Here is a 22,270-nt window from a genome sequence, read left to right on the forward strand (position 1 = left end):
CAGTAGCAGAAAACCTGTAAAGAAAATGGATTCACTGTGATACTAGTTTATAATAAAATCATTTGCCAAATAAGAATTATAACACACGCATTGTGAATTGTCCTGTGTATTAACAGTGAGCCCTGTAAATTGGTTGAATCATTTATTGTAAAGCCCAGGCTCCTAGTGCGTTGTTTTCTGAAAAGGAGCAAGCAGTGTTGCTTGAAATCTGCGCTGCAGGATGTGACACCAGAAGATCAGACGAGCAATTTGTTTGTTGTCAGCCATACGGGGAGAGAAGAATTTTCACCCAGCCTACCTGTCACTGATGATGTTTTCCTATAAATACTGGGCACAGTGTTCTAGAAGTGTTTGGACTCTTTGCATTGATTTCTTGAATGTACATTATTTCAGCCATATATCAGTTCTCATCATTAAGTTAAGGTTCTGTCAGCATTTCCATTAGTAATCATCCTCTACTTAATAGGGTTCAGAGCATAGTTTTTTTGGGGGAGGGGATGAGTCGTTAAATTGAGGATAGAATTGTCACCTGCATTTTTAAGCTTTAGGAAATTAGATACCCTGAAGTATCAAGGGGGCAGAAAGAGTGAGTGAAGCCTGGAAGTTCTCTTCCTTTGTGTCTGTGGTGCCACAAGCACTACTTCAATAGGTAGATGGCTGTCACTGAATTTTAAAATAGATTTCCCCCCTTGGATTACTTTTATTCTCTTACAGCACATAAGCTGTATATGAACACAAGTTTTAAACTAGTATAGAGATCCACATCACTTAACTGGAACTTGGATGTTACATTGGTAAACTCACTTTCATGATAGGGACTCAACCAACACAGCTGACAAGGGGTGCTATTTAAGGAACGTTTTCAGAATAAAATAAGGAGATGAGAGTGCTTACAGTGTTCTTTGCTTGGGTAATATAAGTGTCCAACCATGGCTAATATTTAGCATATCGGTATAACTAATAAGATTTCTGCTACTGGCAGGATAATTTTGCTTTTTCTTGTTCCACAGAGTTCGCAAGTTTGTATAGCATATGATTGATTTGGGAAGCGGGAGTCATGCTTCATGCTGCAAAAGTTAGTCCAAAGCATCCACATCACTGTTATTTTTTATTTTTTTAAGAGACAAGGTTTCATGCTGTCACCCAGGCTGGAGTGTAGTGGTGGTACAGTCATAGCTCATTGTAACCTCAAACTCCAGGGCACAGGCAGTCCTCTGCCTCGGCCTCCCAAAGTGCTGGAATTACAGGCATGTGCCACCATGCCTGGCCCAGCATTATTTTTTAAAGTTGGGAAGATAATTATCTGAGATCAGTTTTTAAGTTTTCAATACATTGGGAGATTTCCTGACTTTTAAAGGAGAAAAGAGAAATGTAGGAATTTTCAACAAAATCCCTTTTAGTTTATTATGACCTGTTCCCCTCAACTTGTTTGTTCTCATAATTTAACTGTCCTTGTTAGCAATGAGGATAAAGACAGATGAATGTTTGCTAGAAATATTTAGTGTTCTGTGTTTAGTGAGGCTTTCTTTGTAGCACTACTTGGGAATCTATAGACATTTCAATACATGGAATGTAATTATTATGATGTTTAAAAAAGAGGGAAACAAAGATATATGTTATCTGGGATCTTTTCCCACCAAGTTTAGAATCTTTAAGATGATGCAGCTGATTTTGATAACAGTTGATAAACAGAGTAAGGGTAAGGACTGGGAAGGCCTCATTTATGGAGGTGCACTTTTCTCAATTTTTGTTTCCTTTTCCATGTATGTATGTGTGTATGTATGTACGTATGTATGTATGAATGAGTGACAGGGTCTCACTCTGTCACCTAGATTGGAGTACAGTGGCTGGATCATAGCTCACTGCAGCTTTGAACTCCAGGGCTCCAGTGTTGCTGTCACCTGAGCTTCCCGAGCAGCAGTCCTTTTCCCTTTTAAATTCTCCAGTGTTACAGTCAATATGAGTACCCCTCACAGCAAAAGATTCTGGCAGAAAACTAAAGTAGGTTACCTGGCAATCGAGTTATTTCCTAAAGAAGTATTAGAATACAGCATTTGTTTTGTTCATATTGATAGAGCGTAGCAACTTTCTTGCTAGGATCTCTCTCTTCTTTTTTTTTTTTTTTAAACCATGTCTCTGTTCAGTTTGTTTGTTCCTCATATAATTTTTGAGTGTTTACTATGAAGAACAGTGCATTGTTTATAGAGTTGAGGAATGGTGATGGGTTTGGCTGTTTTATGGTTTGGGAGACTAGAACTGGGAGGGTTTGTTGGAGGACATGCAGTATGCCAGAGACTCTGGATTGGAATTTGGGTACCGGGATTTCAGTGTTGTTTCCAGCATGCACACACACATAACATATACACTCTTCGTGTGTCTTGGAAAATGGAGGACATCTGTTTTAACTGTAGAGAGATACTTGTGGATTTTTTATTCTGCAATATTAGACCAACATACTGTACCTCATTGACTGTTACCTCCAAGCATTGAGGGTGGAGGAGTCATGTAGAGGAGAAATAGAAAGCAGAAGAGCGGTGCAGTCCTGAGAGTCAACTTCCCATGTTCACCGCTGTGCCACCCAGCTTGGTCTCTGAGAAATCTCTTTGTGAGAAAGTCTTTGTTCATGCGTGCTTTTTACAACGGGGTTTTCTATTGGAAATTTTATCAGAGTGGCACTGCCATGCTTTGCAAAGGGATGAGAAGGTATTTCAAAGATTAATAGGCGGAGACACATTGATAGAAAGGAAAATTCTTTGTGAGGTGGAGCAGTGGCTGAGCATTGCCTATATATGTTGTGACCACAGTTTTAGTACTGGCATGTATGGCACTGCTTGCTAAATTAGTGGGTGAGGTAAGTGTCCACTCTGCTCTGTAGGAGGCTGTCAGAAAAGATGCTGACAGGTTCTTTGTGTTTCATAATGACAAACTGCCTAATGCTTCAGACTGAGATTTTTACCCTTGAGGGGACTGTGCTTTTGCTATATTTACATAAACCTGCTGATTTGCTGAGGGTTGAAAAAGCAGAGAGGGCCTTCTTTGCCTTGAGAATCTGCCTTCACGTTTTGGCTGACTTCCTTCCCCAGCTTAGCAAATGTTCTGTTGTTTACAGATGGCACAATAGATCTTTGGACATGAAGCTATGCTGAGGTTGTGAGAAACAGCCAGAAATACCTCTGTTCAGTATCATTGCCCACATTACAGATTTTGTTGCTCCCTGTTCACAAGGATTTGAGGTCACTTAATCGTGTGATCCATTCCCAGACAGAGGTTAGGTGTTAAGAGAGTAGGTCTCAACCTAGACCCATGGTTTCATTTCTAGACATCCCTAGTAAAGACACATTAGTTATCATGTGTTGTTTGGACTAATTGATATTGATGGTAATAGCCTCACTCATTTTTCTGGCCCATTACAGGCATGCTGATTTGAAGATTTAAAAAATATATATACTTGCCCTGCCGAAACCGTTTGCTCAATTCTGGTAAATACGTGTTTTTACATGGGTAATTCTGAAAATGTGCATTATGCATTTGGTGGATCACATCAGCTTTGTGCAGTTCTTTCAGAACTGCTAGCTTTCTAATAAAAAAAGAAGTATATGCAGTGCTTGGGGGCCGTGGGAGATTTTCAGGTTGAGATTCATTGATCCTACTGACTAAAACCAATTTTATAACCAGCTTCAGACATCCCATGCACTCATAAATTGCATGAAAATCTTGCCAAATCATTTTGGCTTTAAAAGATTACTGGGCATATATTCCAACTGAGATTTTAACATTGCTCTTGACTACGTTCTTATCTTTCCCTTTTCAAATAAAGCACTTTATTTTTGAGCTATAAACATTTATATAAATTATTTTCTTAAATAGCTGCTTGATTAATGAGCCAAGGGGAAATACTTTTTATATGAGAATTTGGCTTTAATTGAACCTTGTTTTGAATATTTTTAAGAGTAATATAAAGTAGAATTTTTTTCTGTGAGACTTGAATTCTAAATTGAGTTTATTTTTTGTTGGGTCATCCTAATATTTGTCAGAGGGTTATAAAGAAAAGTTTGACTGTATAATAGTTTGTCATGCTTTGATTTTAAAAATGAATTAGACAAATCAGGTCAAAGCAGTGTATTTTTTTCCCCATTCCTATGGCAAGTTTTACAGTGTGAAACATTTTTAGTTCTTATTACTCCAGTCTTAGCTATTCTGTGTTTCACGACTATGTATGTAAAGTTTGTTTTTTTTTTAACAGCCACCCTCCAGTGGTTTACAAAACTGTAAGTTTTGTCACTTAATTTTGCAGTGAGCTTCTCTAACCTTTTCATATATGTGTTTCAAAGTACTAGTAGAGCTCACTTGATGCACTCACCCATTTTACAGATTATTAACCTTGTATATTGGACTGTCTGATATGGATTCATAGCTTTGGATCAGTTTGAGTTGCCGTGGTCGTTTTTTAAACAAAAAGAGGTGGCTTTTAATCTAATGAAAAGTAATAGTGGTCATTCCGTATGTCCGGTTGAGGATCTCTCTCATGCTTATCCCTCATGGCAGCATTTCTCAGGCCAGGTGTGTGAGGCAGCTCCAGTATAACTGCTGAGAAGTGTTCAGGCAAACAGATGTGCTTGGCTGCTCTTGACATACCGGCATGTTCCTTTCCTTCCTTCTCCAACAGAGCTATATCCTAGTGTATTTACAGGCACTTTTCTTGAATGTAACTTTGCAGTGGGAAATGAAAGAACATAGGTTCTTTTTCCTTTTTCTGGAAGGCTTTTTTTGTATGTAAGTTAGCTTTATATCTCACAGTAAGATGGTGTGTAGTAATGATCCTATGGATTATTTAAAGTATATATAAATAAAGCTTTTCTTTGTGTAAAAAGAAAAACATTATATGTAGTCTTTGCTTTCCAAGTGTCTCCCATTTATTTCAGGTTTTTTGTTTTTTGTTTTTTGTTTTTTTTTTTTTTGGAGACAGTTTCACTGTCGCCCAGGCTGGAGTGCAGTGGCGTGATCTCGGCTCACTGCTATCTCCGCCTCCTGGGTTCAAGCAATCCTCCTGCCTCGAAGTCCTGAGTAGCTGGGATTACAGGTGTGTGCCACCACACCCAGCTAATTTTTGTATTTTTAGTGGAGTTGGGGTTTCACCATGTTGGTCAGGCTGGTCTTGAACTGACCTCAGGTGATCCACCTGACTTGGCCTTATTTTTTATTTTTTATTTTTTTTAACCCCCACACTAATGGCAGACATTAGTCCTTGGTGAGTACGGGGAAGGTAGAATTGAGTACATTTCTCTGAGCCTACAAGATTGATAGTAATTGTTAGTGGACAGTGCAGACCACCTTACTGCCAAATAACTTGACAAGGAATGTAAATTGTTAATGTTATGTAAAAGAAGGGAGGTGTTGCCATTTAGTTACAGAGGAGCCATGAGGAGTTACTCCATATGGAACTGATAACTAATTCTAAGGTTAGTGTGATCAGGGGCTAGTAGAAGGAAAGAAGAAAGAGTTTTGCAGACTGGGAGCAGAGTTGGGGTTTCTTGTAGTGGATGCAGCCTAGGGGAAGATGGGGTGTGGAGTGAGACCAGACCATTGAATGCGGTAAGTTTGTCACTTGAGCCTTAAGGTAGAAGCAATTAATTAGAAAGGGACCTATTAGTTCTGAAGCCAGTGAGTAGTAGCTGTAAGAGTTAAAGAATGAGGAAAGAAATGTGAAAAGTGGCTTAACAGTCAAAGACAGGTTCATTTTGGAGAATAAACCTGAGAGGGGCTTCTGGCTGATTTTGGTCAGGAGCACTCTCTATTACAGACTAAGAGTATTACTTAAGGGTTTAGGGCAAGAGAGCTTATCACAGGCTTGGAATGTTTCTTTGTGGAGGAGAAGTTTATTGTGGGGTTGGAATGTTTTGGGGCTGACATCTTTCCAGCCAGAGGGGACGTTATCTCTGGGCTGGCATGTCTGTGGTCAGAGAGGGGTTTATCTTAGGATTGGAATGTTTCTGGTTGGAGATGTCATTTGTGGTTTATGGTCATGATGTCATTAGCCATTAGGCTGATGCCCTTTGGGTTGGATTTAGGCAGTTTTTGATCAAGGGGAACTTGAAAATGGTGGTGCTTGTCCAAGATGGTGATGCTCCTGCTCTGTCAGTAGCTAGGCTATGATGGTGTTAATGTCATGAAATGTGGTATGTAGGAAGCGACAGAAAGGAGAGGGCATGTTGAGTTGAGTAAGGTGAGTAAATAATTGATAACTAGAGATCTGAAATGCTGGCAGTGGGTATAACAGGGACTGAAACACAGGAAACTAAGAACTTTGGGTTGTTCCAAAATTGTGTAATTTGGAGCTATAGTTTTTATCTAGGGAATTGAGTTTCTTCTGTTTTTACTTGAATACCAAGGTAGGAGTATGAAAGAATGATCTACTGTGGTAGGAAGAATTCTCTTTGCTTGTCCCTTAAGATGATTAGCATGTTAAGTTGATGTTGCCTGAATGCTGAAGCACAGTTATTTAGCATCTGGGACCTTGGAACAAGATAGGGAAAGCTTAGTCAACAGTTCATTCCTGAGCTACTGTTTTACATGGATTCGGGGATTAAATCTCTGTTGAGTCTGTCTTTGAGTAGAGAAATCAGTTGGGGAATTCTGAATGCCTAAATAGTTGGCATTGAGATTTCTTCTTTTTCTAGAGTGCCTTTTGGATAGGTACAAAGATCCTGGTGTTCTGCAGAAAGTTTCTTGGAATGTACTCATTTGTGAGGACTTTCTTCATGATCATCTTAGTTGGTCTGTTGGGGTTTGTGATGACTCCCAATTGCTACTTCTGTGCTTTTTCTTCGCTCTCAACACATAAGACAAATGAGGCAATAGAGGAAGTTGCCAGTGTTGTCAAGCATCTGAATTATTGTAAGATACACTCATTCTGAAGGGTCCAGAGGAAGTATAAAATGAATGGCATTATGAGCTGGCCATGGTGGTTTATGCATGTAATCACAGCACTTTGGGAGGCCGAGGCAGGGGGATAGCTTCAGCCCAAGAGTTTGAGACTAGCCTGGGCAACATAGTGAGGCCCTGTCTATGCAAAATGAATGAATGAATGAGGCATTATGGTCACTCTTCCTAGATTTCATTGACTGTGCCTTTACTTTTCAGTAAATAATACGTAGACTTTCCTGACCTAAGCTTTATGATGATCTTAGGTTGTGATATGGGGGTAGGAGGAGGTTAACTCTCTCTATAGCCACTGCTTTCCTTAAAATCATTGCTTTTTATTTAAGTGTCTTAACATGGCATTTTAAAAAGCAACTTTGGCCAAGCATGGTGGCTCATGCCTGTAATCCTGACACTTCGGGTGGCTGAGGTGGGAGGATTGCTTGAGCCCAGGAGTTGGAGAGGAGACCAGCCAAAACAAAACAAAACAAAACAAACAAACAAAAAAAAGCAACGCTTTACACTCCAGTCATTGAGAGCATCAAAAATTATTTTCCAACCTCTGCCATGTCAAATGTAATTTAAGAAAGCACCCTTCTTCCCTGAAGAAAATGCAATTTGGTTTACTTTATTCCATCTCTGATTAGTGGCATTGGTTTTGTTTACAGTTAGAAAATAAAATGTGTTTAGGGTACAGTGTAATGGCAAATTGTAAGAGATTAGTTTTCTTTCTCTTTTTGATTATTTGAAAAGGTCATTGTAATAGCATGTTCAAGCTAGTCATCTTTGCGTATTTCATTTATTTCCTCACAAAATATTTATTACAAATATAGTGGCACGTGGCAAAGCTGTTTCTCTTTTTCGAAGACATGTGAGCATGTATCTGAATAAGATACTCAAGATTTCATCTTGATGTGTGATCTTGAGCAAGCGATTTCTTTTACCTGAATGTCTTCATCTGAATATGGATAATCCCTTGGAATCCTCCCCTTCTTCTTCAGGGACTCTGAAGAAAATAATTTAGGCTTCATCAGATTCTTTAAATTATTAGAAAAATAATCAGAAAGAACCGAAGGGCAGTTTTCCTTTAGCCTAAAGATATTTGCAATTTAATATCATCTTTTGGAAAAAATTTACAATAAAAGATATATGCTTTGTCATTTATTTATTTATGCAGTGGCTTTATGGGCCCTGTCTTTGTTCCTTAAAGGTAAATGCCATTGTTTTAAAATTTCTTTTTCTTTTAAAGACTGTGTGTATATCGAGAGTCGGAGGCCAAACACACCGTATTTCATCTGTAGCATTCAAGACTTCAAACTGGTAAGCGTTTTTAATGTGCTGTTCACTCTGCTCTGTATTCTCTCTTTTTCCAGTTCCATTGGCTATCTCTTATTGTTCCTCCATCGCTGTTGACGTGGTTACCAGTTCACCTTTTGAGTGCTAACTGCCTCGTGGCAGTAGCACTGAAATGAGGGTTACTAGTTCCATCTTTTCAGCTTTGTAACACTTACTCTCATAATGCTTATATTGTAAACAATATTTCTGAAGTTTTTATCCCTTTAGTAACTTTTGACAATTTCAGATAGTCCCTTGAATTTCTGAAGTAGCTTGTTTCTTCTCAGCCATTGTTAAGAGCCTGAAGTAAAGTAAATTCAGTAAATTGATGAGTAGGGGAAATAATATAAACGGGTCAGAGAATAGTTTCCAGTGGAAACCTGTCACTTCCTTCAATATTTCGGCAGGTGTGGAGTATATGATGTTGAAATTGTTGTGGGGGTTTCCCGGGGTAGCGGTTGAAAGAAGTCTGGCTTGGGCATGGTAAAGTTGTTATACTTTCTTTCCAGTTTTAGTGCATGTGTTGCAGAAGTAAGAACATAGCTACTGTACTTTCTCATTAAAAATTCTTCCTGAATATATAAGTGTTGATGTTCCTCATTATGAAATCGCTTTTTTAGGGCCAGTGGTTCTCACACTTTAGGCTTTGGATCCCTGGATGTCTGCAGAGATTTGGCAGAGGTCTGCAAATAAACATGCTAAGCTTTATGTAAATAAATCGATATCACATGTCTGGACAACGATTTTTCAGCCTGTTTTCAGTATGCTTTTATGATTTTTAAGAATTTCACTTATTTAAAAGCAATACACAGTTAAGAACCACTATTTGTTGTTGTTGTTGTTTGAGACAGAGTCTTGCTCTGTCACCCAGGCTGGAGTGCAGTGGTGCAGTCTTGGCTCACCGCAGCCTCTGCCTCCTGGAAACAAGTGATTCTCCTGCCTCAGCCTCCCGAGTAGCTGGGATTACAGGTGCGTGCCAAAACAACCGGCTGATTTTTTTTGTATTTTTAGCAGAGAACAGGGTTTCACCATGTTGGCCAGGCTGGTCTCCAACTTCTGACCTCAAGTGATTTGCCTGCTTTGGCCTCCCAAAGTGCTGGGATTACAAACGTGAGCTACCATGCCAGCCGGGAACCACTGTTTGTTTGTTATTTTCCTCAAACAATTGGTATTTGAAATACTACTGAAGTAGTATCATTTGGGAATCTTTTGAAACATTTTGATCTTACAAGGGATCCTAGTACTTTGAAGATTGTGAACCACTGTCTGTACTCTTAGGCCTAGAGAATTCCTAATTCCTTAGCTTTGTAGAGATGTGTATCACTATCTGTGAATGCTCTTATTTCCAACACCCTTTGTAATTTGACAATATTTGTGTTCTGACATATGTTGTATGTGATATTTCAGTCTAAAGAAATGTAGTTTGAAAAGATCTTTCTCTGCATCTCCTTTGTTTTTTATCATTTTTAATGGCCCAAGTACCAAAGTAGTATATTCAGTAAAAAAAAAAATCACATTTTATTTTTCTTTGTTAAAAAGTTATTGCTTAAGTTATTGCATGCTTACTGTTTTAAGATGAAGTCAAATGTGCTATTTACTTCTAAGATGGATCTATTCTTGATAAGCGGCTTTTAACTTTCCTGGTTGCATTGCAAGGTGGCCTTGCAGTTTAATCTTGTAAATCAAATGCTTTCTATCCAGTTTTTATGTCTATATGAATTTTTAAAAACCATTTTTAGAGGTCTTTGCTACTTATTATATCTTTCCTTCCAAAGTGTTTTTTGTTTTTTTTTTTTAACAGATACAGCACTGACACCTGAAATACGGGTGTAGCCTTATTCCTGAAGAGTTTTGTTTTGGTAATGGCTGTTGCTACTGCCCTTTTCCTGCCCATTGTCTTTGTGTGTGATTTTTACTAAACCAAACATCAGTGCACCGTGAAAAATATATAGCTGTGAAATAAAATTGTAAATATTTTTATTTTACCTATTAGGTCTTGAGCCCCCTTTGTACAGTTTTTGCACATTAGCAGGTGCCTTCCTGTTTGAACAGCATCTCTTATGAAATGCTGATTACAATGTGATAGTTGCTGTTCTGGGCAGAGGTTCCTGCTGAGTTACGGTAATTGTTCAGGGTATTAACAGTAATAAAAGCTGAAGCTTCTGTTGTCAGTATTGGTCTAATACAACACATTAAAGCTGTCTACAAAAACAGTGTGGGAAGTAGGGTGCAGTATGTTTAGATACCTTTTTCTAAATCACACACTGCTGTTTCTCATGTTTTTGTTTGAGGTTCTGTATTCAGCACATCCTCATAGTTGTTGTGTAAGAACAACAGATGATGAAATATTTGCTCTGGGAATAAATATAGTTATTTCCACTTTCTTATTTTCTTACTTCTCTGTACTTAGTAAAAGATAATCAGATAGATGAGAATGATCAAGATTTTTTTCTGCTTCAGTTTACTGAAGCTATGAGGGTAAAAGATGAGCAGAAGGAAATAAGCTTTGTTTCTCTGCAAGATTTTAAGAAGAAGAAGAAATTGAATTTGATTTTGCTCCCAGCAAATAACATGACTAGTGGAGCAATGAAAGAAACAAAAACCCGATAGCTTTGAAATATTGAGTAATTAGATATTTTATCTTTTTAATAATCATAAAATAAAAAGTTGGTTTGGGGTTATAACTGAGACATGTGTTTCATTGTTTATACTGTAAATGAGAATCCTTTTGCCATGGTGAAATTTTGTGTATAAAGGATGTTTGGGCACTGTAAAAGTAACCGGGTGAATGCCCTTTATGATACAGATTAGTAGGTACGATTACGATGTTAAAGACAACAAAAGCTAATGAGGTGAGGCGTGGGGAGGAGGAGACATCTACCGCCAGTCACCAAGGCTAGAATAATGGCAGTTTATTGAACCAAGGGCCTTGGGTCACATTTCATGAAATAGCTCTTTATGAGATAAGGAGAAGGGTCTTTGTATTTTATGTGGGGACCTGGGTTGTCTTCTCAACTCTGCTGCTGCATTCCCTTAGAATCGAGTCTGTGGTATAGAACACAGCTGCCTCTATGTCCTGATCCCTGTCTGTTGTCCTGCCAGACTATTAAACAGCCTCCCCTTTCACTCTCAAAAATGTCTGAGTGTGGATGATAGGTTGTGTGGTTATCTTGCCTATGGGGATAAGATCCATGGCTTCTGCTTTATTAATATTCAACCATCAAAACACATAGAGACACCATCGTCCTACACTAGTAGGTGTATTTCGAGCCCACACTTCCACAGGGTAGGTGGAGGCTATGATAGTATCAAGCAATTAAGTTCCTAACTGAGCTGAGGTTTTAAAGGTAGGAATTATGTATTCTATTAGGAAGCTTTCATTCTCTTAGGAAGTATTCATTTGATTGGGCTTATTTACAAACGGAGAGGTCTGATTTTGTTTGAATGCGCTGACCAAAGTATTTATGGAAGAAGTAGTCAAAAGCAGGAGCTCAGGCAAGCAGAAGAGGCAGGGTAGAATTAGGGACAGCGCATACTTAGAAGCAGGAGAAAGAAGTATTGTTGATTAAAAAGGTCGCTTCGCACTGTAGATTTCTGAACTAATTAGTAAAATAGCTGGCAAAGTCTTTATTTAGCTTTTTGAAGGACTAGTAATACGGAATGACAGTCTGTGATCCTTGTGGCTTGGCATGAAAAGATTAATTGAGCCAAATTTCATTTTTAGAATTTAGAGTTGAGAAACTGAGAGACTGAGGCAGTTAGTAGAGGGGAAAGGTGAATAGATAATTCAAGAATTACCCCTAATATATCTGTAAAAATTAAAAATAAAAGAATTACCTGAATGACAAGAGCAAGGTTAGGGCTGGCATAGGCAAGCTCACTTGCTAGGGTAGGAAACTGGGAAAAGCAGAGGACAGGCAAGCTGTGGGAAGAGCAGCAGACTGCCAAGGGAAGTGTGTGCACAGCCGTCTCTTCCTTGACTCTCCTGGGTCCCACTGCATTGATGTTCTTCCCACAGGATTCTTAGATTATCCTGTTCGCTCTGAGTAAAGAGCTCTCACCTGGCTAGCTTGAGTGGCTCTTCATGAATTGCAATGGAAAGAGCCTAGATTAATATCTCCAACCCTTCTGCTGCCCTCCCATAGCTTTTATAGGTCACCATGTGACTTAGTTACTTTTAGGGTTTTGTTCTGAATGAGTCAATATCATTGAGGAGCATTATATCACAGAGTGCAAATAGGTGTGTTTTGAGCTATAATCAGGGACTTCCACAGGCATTTACTGAATACCTGCTTTGTGTTCTTTCTGGAACTCAGCACCTAAAGGGAGACTGAAGAAGTATAAAATATTGTTTATTCCCTCAGTGATCTTAGATTCTAAGTGGACAGACAACTTGTGGCATTATTGGATATCAGTCTTCTTTGGAGAACATTCTGAATAGGATTGACAAGAAGGGCATTCACTTTAGTTCTAAAAGAAATGATTTGTGTGTTTACGAAAAACAATAAAATCATATTTTTATAGAAACCCAGGCATTAAGAAGTATAACACAAATAATTTGCCATCTGGAAGTAATCATGGAGTCCGAGAATGCTAACAAGGTCATGGAGACACTAATTTTCATTCAGTATAACACTGAGGAGTTCCTTGTATAGTAAGTAGTTCCTTGTAGCAGTTACTACCTTTCTTTATTCACAGATAAGTAAGCAAACTCAGTCCTGTAATATTCTCCATGGAAATTCAGTGTGGATTCTTGCATTGCTGTCATTCATACAGTAGAGGAAAACATGCTTTTGGTTTCCTAAAGTTACATAGGTGTTTCAGCTGTTACTTATACCAAATGAGTTTCTAGGTAGTATATGTAGCTATAAGTACTATTTTGGGTTAATGACATTGATTCATTTTGGTTTCTTAACTGTTTTATTAAAACTTGGAAAATTGTCCTTAAAGTTAAGCCAGATACAGAGATTCCTTAGAGTTGGGGGTGATAGGGATGTTAAAGTGTTTCAGGTGATGGTTAGCTGGGCTCGACATATTGTTACGGCTCCACATAGATGAGAATGCCGCTGTATCATTTGTGTCCCTAACAGCCTACTTTCTAAGTGCTAGTTCTGAATGTGGAATAGCTAAGGATGCATACTACTAGTTACCTTGGAGAATGCACATTTCCATTATTGCTGTGAATGTGGGGGCCAAGTTATTTATCGTTTAATACCATATCCCTCTCGTTATTTCATTGTCAAATGTGAGCAGTTGGAGGAAAAACACTTGGAATTTCTCTCTGATGCCTGGTCTGTACTAATAAGTTGTTTGCTACTCACTACCCTTTATTCGTGCCTTCCCTGACAGTACAACAGCAGAAGGGCTGCAGAGAAATTAACTTCATCTTAGGTTCCACTTGCCATTGAGATTGCCCGCCCTCCACCAAATTCATTTTCTTAAAAATGGATTAAAAGTAACAAGAAGCTATTTCTCCTCCTTTGTAATAAAAACTTACTGAGGATGAGTAATTATGTCTTCTTATTAGAACCATAGATGATGCTGGGAGATATCATCAGATAGCGACTTAATTACATGTACTCTTTGTGCACACATTCAAGTGCACACACAGTGACTTAATTATCAGACTTACGCATTATCGATCGCATTTCTGTAGTCCCAGCTTGGCTGTTACCACTTAGCACAGAAGGTGTAGTGTATGGACATTCACGGAATGGGCATTCGTTTAAAAGGAGGTAAATCTTGCATTAGAGCCCTTTTTTGGTTGGGGGGTGGGCAGGAAGGTCCACATAATTTGAACATGGCTAGTTCAGAATTTAGGATCTGTTATTCTGGGATTGAGATGAGGGATGGTAGATTGCCCAGGTTCAGAGCTCGGACTTCGAAATCAGGTTGTCTGAGTTCACATACTTCATCCATCAGTTGCCATCTTTCCTGACCTTGGGAAATACACTTAAGCCTCTTAACTTTCTTTAGTTACCTGTGAAGTTGGGATATAAAGTACCTACCTTGCCAAGTAGATTGTTTTTAGATTAAAAGGTCAGACTTACAAAGTGTCCAGTGCCCCATAGAATGACACTGATTGTGATGTTGATGTTTAGTTGGTACCTTAGGTTTATGCTTTTTATTCACTGATGTATATATTGTGTGCTTAGCACATTGGCTGGCTGTAATGTCCACAGTAAGCATTTATTGAATACTGAATGAAGTAACATTTAAGTGGAATAAATTCACTGGATAAGTATTTTTTAAAAACTTTAGTAGTAGTTGTTTGATACAGTGCATACATCAACAACAAATTAACATTCTCTTAAACAAGCCAAAGAAGTCTACTCAATTACCTTTGGTTAGCCTGCAGTGCGTAATGTATAGAAATAATAAAACTTTATTTCTTTTAAAATACTTGAAGAAAATTCAGTTTCTTGTTTTCTTCACGAATTTGAATGAATATAGCCAAAGTCATAACATTTTTAAGGCATCATTATATTGTTTTGAGTTTTCCATATGACTGACTTTCAGCAAAGATAAATGAGGGCCTAGTATACGTGTGAGCCTCCCAGAAAAGGCCAACTGTTATGAAAAATGCCTTACGCTATGATGATTTGTTTCTGTGTGACACATCAGTTGTTTCTGTTTTTGTTTTTGACAGTCCTTCAAGGTAGGCCTGCAAAACTGAGTATTTCTTTCTATAGCTCCTTCTTCTCTTTCCTTTCTTGGCTTGTACCATATAAAAAGGTCAGTATCACCCAGTTACACCTTTGTGACTTGTTGTGTAGTGTTGGATAATGAAGTAAAAACTTTACATTAAAGTTCGTTATCAAGTATTTTCAGCTATTATATCCAAGGACCAAGTGGCCTTTTCACATACAAATTTGTGATTTCTAATTTTGTTTAATTCTTTAAGAGGCAAGAGGTAGGATGGAATTCTTTTTTATTTTTGGAGACAGAGTTTCACTCTTGTCACCCAGGCTGGAGTGCAATGGCACGATCTCAGCTCTTTCCAGCCTCCGCCTCTGGGTTCAAGCGATTCTCCTGCCTCAGCCTCCCAAGTAGCTGGAATTACAGACACCTGCCACCACCCCCGGCTATGTTTTTGTATTCTTAGTAGAGAGGGGGTTTCACTACATTGGCCAGGCTGGTCTTGAACTCCTGACCTTGTGATCTGCCCGCCTCGGCCTCCCAAAGTGTTAGGATTACAGGCATGAACCACCGCATCAAGCAAGATGGAATTCTTTAGCCCTGAGTTTGGTGGACTGAGTCAGAGGAGGTTGTATATCTATACTCCCCTCCCGCCACAATTATGGAGTAATGGTGTTGAAAGTTTTTTGAACCACCACATCCTTTTTGCATGATACTGATGTCAACCTCTAAGTGGACAGAGTGGTGTTAACATAAGTGGAAATCAAAATGAGGCCTTGGGAATAAATAATCCCAGCATTTTGCTGGCTCCATTTTCTGAGCTTCCCAGCAATTTGTCTTCACTCGTGGCTGCCGGTCAGGGTCGGGCACTTGGGATTTTAAGTTTTAGTGTTTAACTACTACTGTGAGGTTGGGTAATTCATTTTCTTCTAATTTACTTGGGTCAAGGGACTCTAAGAAACTATTGAAAAAGTTTTGTTTGATTATATATATTTCCATAAAATATATTTCTGAAAATGTTACTTACTAAAATTGTTATCTATATGTGAAATTTTTTTCAATGCAGAAAACTCTAGGTATTCTAATTTTAAAGGAGCTTAAGAAAGGTTGGGACAATCTGATATTTGCAGCTATCTACTGTGCAAGAATATTGGTAAAGTCTTGTTCAAACTTAATTCTTTTCAATTGGAAATTTGTAATTTGTATGTATATATGGATGCTTGCATTAAGAACCAACTCAATAGTCCAAGAAAAACCTGTTAGAAGTACTAAAAAAAAATCAGGGAAACAGATACTGTCAAAGTTTTCTCATTTCGTATGTGAGAACAATCACTTGTTTTGAAAAAAATGCCTTTTTAAAATGCATAAAATGTTTTAATAATTACTTGAACTATTTGCATGTTTAAAATAATGCCAAAGTGTCTGGAAATGCTTTACCAGGTGTTTTTGATTTAAAACCCTTAATTTGAATGTAAGGATTTGAGTGGTTTGGGCAGTCATATTCCTAGTGGAAGAGATTATCCAGAAGTCCATTTTTATTTTGATGCTTCTGGCAAAAAATATTGAATATGCTGTACATTCAAGCGCACAATTGAATCTTTAATTTGGAGTTTGCAGTGTTGGTGATGGTGGGGAGAAGGTGTGTGATGAGAAGGTTGTGGCTACTGACACTCTGTCAGCTATACTATCACTGAGGCCATGAGAATCAGAGACTGACTGCACAGAAATTTTAGTGTAGATCCCAGGATATACTCTAGATGGTCATCTTTAGAAAAAGAAAAGAAAATGATCATGATAAAACATTCTGATCATTAGCTTATTTTCCTGGTATTTGTTTTGTTTTGTGTGTGTGTGTGTGTGTCTATGTGTAGGGAGCTTAAGAGACTTACAAAAATAGATAATGAAATATATGAAAATCTTTGTTTACAGAAAGTTGTTAATTGCTCTTTGCTTTTCAAAGGGAATTATGTGTAACAGGAAACCCTAATAATGATCTAATATTAAAAGGTTATTCATCTGTAATTTTTAGACAACCATAAGACAGGTTCTTATATAAGTATTGGGATTTTATGGATTTTTTTTAGTTCATTCAAAACCACATGAAATTGGTTTAAAAATGTTATGTGCTGTCTAAAATATTTGAAAAGGAACATATTCAAACTGTTATCTGAGGTATACTGTGCTAGCTTTCAGAAGTTGCTCTATAGTCTTTTTTTTCCTGGTTTTTAAATGTTTTCAAAGTTAATTTTAAAAAGACACGTGATACATACTTAACTAGTTTTGCCTATAAAAATAAGTAATGTCTTTCTGGAACTTTATGCTCTGTGCCTATTCATTATACTCACCTTGTGGGCGTTTGGAGAAAATTATAACTCATGTGAATGTTGTCTTTTTCCCTCTGTTTTGGGGCCTTTGTCTATTTACTTTGCCTTCAGCTTTACACAGTTAAACTTGAACTTTGAGAAAATGGCAGGGCCTTTCTTTGGCCACCCAAATGCCCTATTTCCTTATTAAGTACATGTCTTATGTCTCTAGCTTCTGTCATTAGAAACTCTTCTGAAAGCTCAGTTTGTCCACTTGTGATTCATTTTACGGTTGTGTTTATCTGACACCATTGCATTTCTGTTTTTATTATAAACATAGCATGTTGCTGTTAACTGTGCTTTGGCACTATCTCACATCTTAACTTGGTTATTTTGAGGGGCACACACCATACTGCTTTATGATAGGACCTGGATTAAAGTGTGGAGCCAGAAGGGTCATACGTTTGTTCACACTGAAATAAGGTAACAGCTTTGATTAATGCAAAAAGGTTAACTTTAGTGGTAGAACAAATTATCTGAGGTTTCAGAGGTCATCTGCTAAAGAGTTTTTGCAGATACTGACTTGTGTGCTGCGTGCCCCTAATAACCAGGGCATGATGGGGCATTGGGCACGTTAACTTAAAACTGTTTTCTTTTTTAGGTCCACAACTCCCAGGCCTGTTGCAGATCTCCAACTCCTGCTTTGTGTGACCCCCCAGCATGCTCTCTGCCGGTGGCATCACAGCCACCACAGCATCTTTCTGAAGCCGGGAGAGGGCCTGTAGGGGTAAGGAGAATCCCGTTTTTAAAAGCTATCAGTATTTTATATCCCATAGGGTATAAAATAGGAATATTACCTCCCTCCCCAGAGCCCCTTTTAAAATGTGCTGTATTATATGTGTTTTTAAAGGAGTAACAAGTACATGCACAGAGGAAGCAAAATACGGGACTTGCCTTACCCCTCTAGGACAGTTCCAGAAGTTAGCGGGGTTTGGTGGAAGGGTATTTTGGCACCAGCAGAGAGCATGCTGGGCTGCTGCAAGGAGCAGGAGCTGGCAATCAGCAGCGAGTATGGATGTTGGCAACTGAAATGGGGAAAAAAGGGGGTAAGTTTGAGTTCAAGTGTGGAATGTGCATTTCCCCAGGTTCATTGGGACTCATGGCCCACCAATCTAAACTATTTTGGGTGTTGTCCTCTCGGGTGACATTTTGTAGGGTATTGCTCAGAAATAGCGAGGCTTTTCTCCAGTGCTAGATGCAGAATATGCCCTTCAAGAGGCTTGGGTCGGGCTGTAGCTATACTTCTTAACAGCTATCCCTTGGTTATTCCTCTGTTACTAGTGGTGGTCCTGAGGGATGTGTAAGAGGCAGCAGGATGAAGTATCTGTAGTGCTTTATCCCTTAAAACACAGGGACCCATGTGGGTGATCATAGGGGTTATTATCGTTTAGTACATCTCCCTTTTTAGGAAAGTTCACACTTGTCTTCCTTTTTTTCCCTATAATGGTAGGACTTAATGGAGGATTTAATGGTAGTGTTTTCTGAAAGTCGAGTATTTATTATTCTGAATGACTAGTGGGTTAATATGAAAGAAGTGTGGTTGCAGTTAAGCATTGACGTCAGTGTAAAGAAGTGACTGTGGCACCCCAGTTCATACTGAATTAGCAAATAATACAAGAGGATAGCAAGCTCTCTCACACTTAGACACACACAATGCAAGATACTGTCAATATATGGTGAGTAGTTCAGTTGCAGTGTAGAATATTAATATCTTGGGTCGAAGAAAAGAAAGTGCTCCAGTTGGGCTGTGGCACTTGGGGAAGTTCTGTGAGGGTGGGTAGGTTTTGAGGAGCTGGGTATGTTTTTCACACATCAATAAGAAGTGGATAGGCAGAGTGTAGGAGCCTTCCAGGTGTACATGGCAGCCTGTCCTTATAAGCAACGCAGGCAGTGAGGCTGACGAGTCTGGGAGTTGTGAGAAGATGACCCGCAGGACGTCACTGAAGAGCACAGGTTAGTGGATTTTGGGAGGCAGATGTGGAGATATAAAATGGGGCTAGATTATAGAGGATCTTCAAAGTTAGCAAAGTTAAGATTTTGTGTAATAGGCAGTAGAGAGCTTGTGTAAGCTTTTTTATTCAAGGCAAGCCATCTTGCAGGCCACTGCTTAAGAAGATTGACTGTAGCAGTTTGCAGTGTGGAATGGGGAAAGATGGTGAAAGTTCCAAGTAGAAGGCTAGGGCCACCGTTCATGGGTAAGATGAAGAGGACCAAGACAGTAGAGATGATATATTGATAATTGTAACCAAATCAGGAGTAATTGTTGCAACAGCATAACACGTTTACATATTTGCTGATGTAATTACTCAAGGGTCATACCAAAAAAAGGGGTGGGGGTTTCACATTATGGAAACCTTGGAATTCTCTGTCTTACAGTGGAAGACAGAACCCAGTGTAGTATAGATAAAAGTCTAATTTTAATTCCCAGAGAAAGGCTGACATCTTACGGGACAAATTAGTAGATTCCCAATGTGACTACCTACTTTTAAAGCTTTAGCCTTTACCAATTACCAATATGTCTTATTTACCGATATGTCTTATTTCCACATATATCTAAAAAGTAGGTTTTACTTTCAGGCTGATGTTTTCTTAATCAATGTGGATGCTATTATTAACACTTTTATTTACTGTAATACTCAACGGATTTGCTGAATGGATTTTAAGTCTTCACCATAATATTAATTTTTTTGTAAACTTTTTATATTAGAATTAATGATTAGTATTTATTTTTTAGCAATAAAAATATTTGTGTCTACTGATGATTTAAATAAGTTCATGACTGGTGGAGCACTTGGGTACATTATATGTAGGTGTAAGAGATTCTGTAGTGAGAGGATAAATCTTCTTTCAGTCAAGATGATGCTACATAAAGCTAACTGTATTGATTGTTCTTTAATGATGCTTTGTGCTGCCAAAGTCATTTGAGCTGGATCTGAATCAGATCCAGTTGGCAAAGCTTCCCCATATGTGGAGCTCTCATAAATCCTGCAGGCACACAGATCTAATACAGTGTAATGAGAGAGCTGCTGGGAGAAAAAATTGATTACAGGGTTGCAGACAATATCATTAACATTTCTTGCCATGATACACCAGATGTCTTCCCTAATAGACTATTTTTGTTAATTTAGTTTTTATAGGATAGCATTGATTGCATCATAATTTAACTTTCTTTGCATATTCAGGTATATGTGATCTGTGTTTCTACACTAATGATGGAATAAACATCAGATTTAATTTTGTAAGTTTTAACTTATCTGTTCATTTTTCTATCTGCTGGAGAGGCAACATTTTTACTTGTACTGAGAATCTGTTAGCTTGGATGTTTTCTGGTAAAAAGTACTGTGTTCAGTGGTGGGGAGGGAGTAGTGAGGGAGGTAGGAAGGCAAAGATAACATTGCCCAGAACCTCGCTAAACTGGTCAGAAATGATTCTACCCGCCAGCTGATTTACATAGAAACCATGTGGCACCATGACAGAGGCTCCAGCCAAAGCAGGAAAGGTGCAACCTTTCAAGGGGACATACGTGCACATTTATCTCCATTGTCAAGGGTGTGGCTCTGCAGGACAGGACTCATGTTGGCTGCACCCATCCTCTTCCTCACTAGAAGATCAAGGACTAGTGAGGATATTAGTTAGTTAGCATTTTAATTCTTTTAGCCATATCTTTTTGTGTGTTTGACCTCTTTTGAGTGGTTAACACACATAGTAGAACAGTATTGTAGGGGTGGTTTGAACTGTTTTATTTGAGTAGTGTTTTTTTGTTGTTGTTGTTTTTGTTTTGAGACAGAGTCTCACCCTGTCATGCAGGCTGGAATGCAGTGGCATGATCTCAGCTCACTGCAACCTCCACCTCTTGGGTTTAAGCGATTCTCCTGCCTCAGCCTCCTCAGTAGCTGGGGTTACAGGTGTGGGCTACCACACCTGGCTAGTTTTTGTACTTTTAGTAGAGGCAGTGTTTTTTGCCTTATTGGCCAGGCTGGTCTTGAACTCCTGACCTCAAGTGATCCTCTCATCTTGGCTTCCCAAAGTGTTGGGATTACAGGTGTGAGCCACTGTACCTGGCTGTGTGTGTTTTGTTGTTGTTGTTTTTTGAGACAGAGTCTTGCTCTGTCACCCAGGCTGGAGTGCAGTGGCATGAGCTCAGTTCACTGCAACCTCCGCCTCCCGGGTTCAAGCAATTCTCCTGCCTCAGCTTCCCGAGTAGCTGGGACTACAGGTGCATTCCACCACACCTGGCAATTTTTTTTGTATTTTTAGTAGAGATGGGGTTTCACTGTGTTAGCCAGTATGATCTTGACTGCCTGACCTCAGGATCCCCCCACCTAGGCCTCCCAAAGTGCTGGGATTACAGGTGTGAGCCACCGCGCCCGGTGTATGGTTTTTTTTTTTTTTTTAAATCATTATTTTTGTTGTGCATTTTCCATTAGGGAACTTTTTTCTTTTGACATATTTCTTGGTAACATAGGATATGTTAATTAACCTTTCTAACTCTTAGTTTTCTCACTTGTAGTATGGGTATAATAATACTACTATCTATGACAAAGGGTTGTTGCAAAAATTAAATAAAATAATTCATTAAATTTCTTAGCACCATACTTAGCATATAGCAAGCATACATTAAGCATTGTCTATTATCCTGTGAGACTTGAATTATACAAATTCTGGTCATTCTTTTTTTATTTATTTATTTTTTGAGATGGAGTCTTGCTCTGTCGCCCAGAGCAATGTCTGGAGTGCAATGGCGCGGTCTTGGCTCATTGCACCTCTGCCTCCCGGGTTCAAGCGATTCTCCTGCCTCAGCCTCTGGAGTAGCTGGGATTACAGGCGTCCACCACCATGCCTGGCTAATTTTTGTATTTTTAGTAGAGATAGGGTTTCACCATGTTGGCCAGGCTGGTCTCGAACTGCTGACCTTGTGATCTGCCCGCCTCGGCCTCCCAAAGTGCTGGGATTACAGGCGTGAGCCACTGTGCCTGGCCCAAATTCTCGTCATTCTTAATCTGAAATCCATAAAG

General features: G+C 38.8%; 1 protein-coding gene across 7 annotated transcripts in view; it reads left to right on the forward strand.

The window, feature by feature from the left end:
• The window catches only part of RERE (arginine-glutamic acid dipeptide repeats), a 461,116-nt gene that overhangs the window by 185,387 nt on the left and 253,459 nt on the right, over window positions 1–22,270 (forward strand). For 5 of the 7 annotated variants that reach the window (XM_031006017.3, XM_055383731.2, XM_055383743.2 and 2 more), the window contains 2 exons: window positions 8,168–8,238; window positions 17,857–17,982. In XM_031006017.3, coding sequence (XP_030861877.3) covers window positions 8,168–8,238; window positions 17,857–17,982 — 197 coding nt within the window. The remainder of the gene's footprint in view (window positions 1–8,167; window positions 8,239–17,856; window positions 17,983–22,270) is intronic. The other 2 variants (XM_031006032.3, XM_055383754.2) reach the window with 1 other exon arrangement.

The sequence above is a fragment of the Gorilla gorilla genome, chromosome 1, assembly GCF_029281585.2.
Source record: "Gorilla gorilla gorilla isolate KB3781 chromosome 1, NHGRI_mGorGor1-v2.1_pri, whole genome shotgun sequence".
Taxonomy (NCBI): Eukaryota; Metazoa; Chordata; class Mammalia; order Primates; family Hominidae; genus Gorilla; species Gorilla gorilla.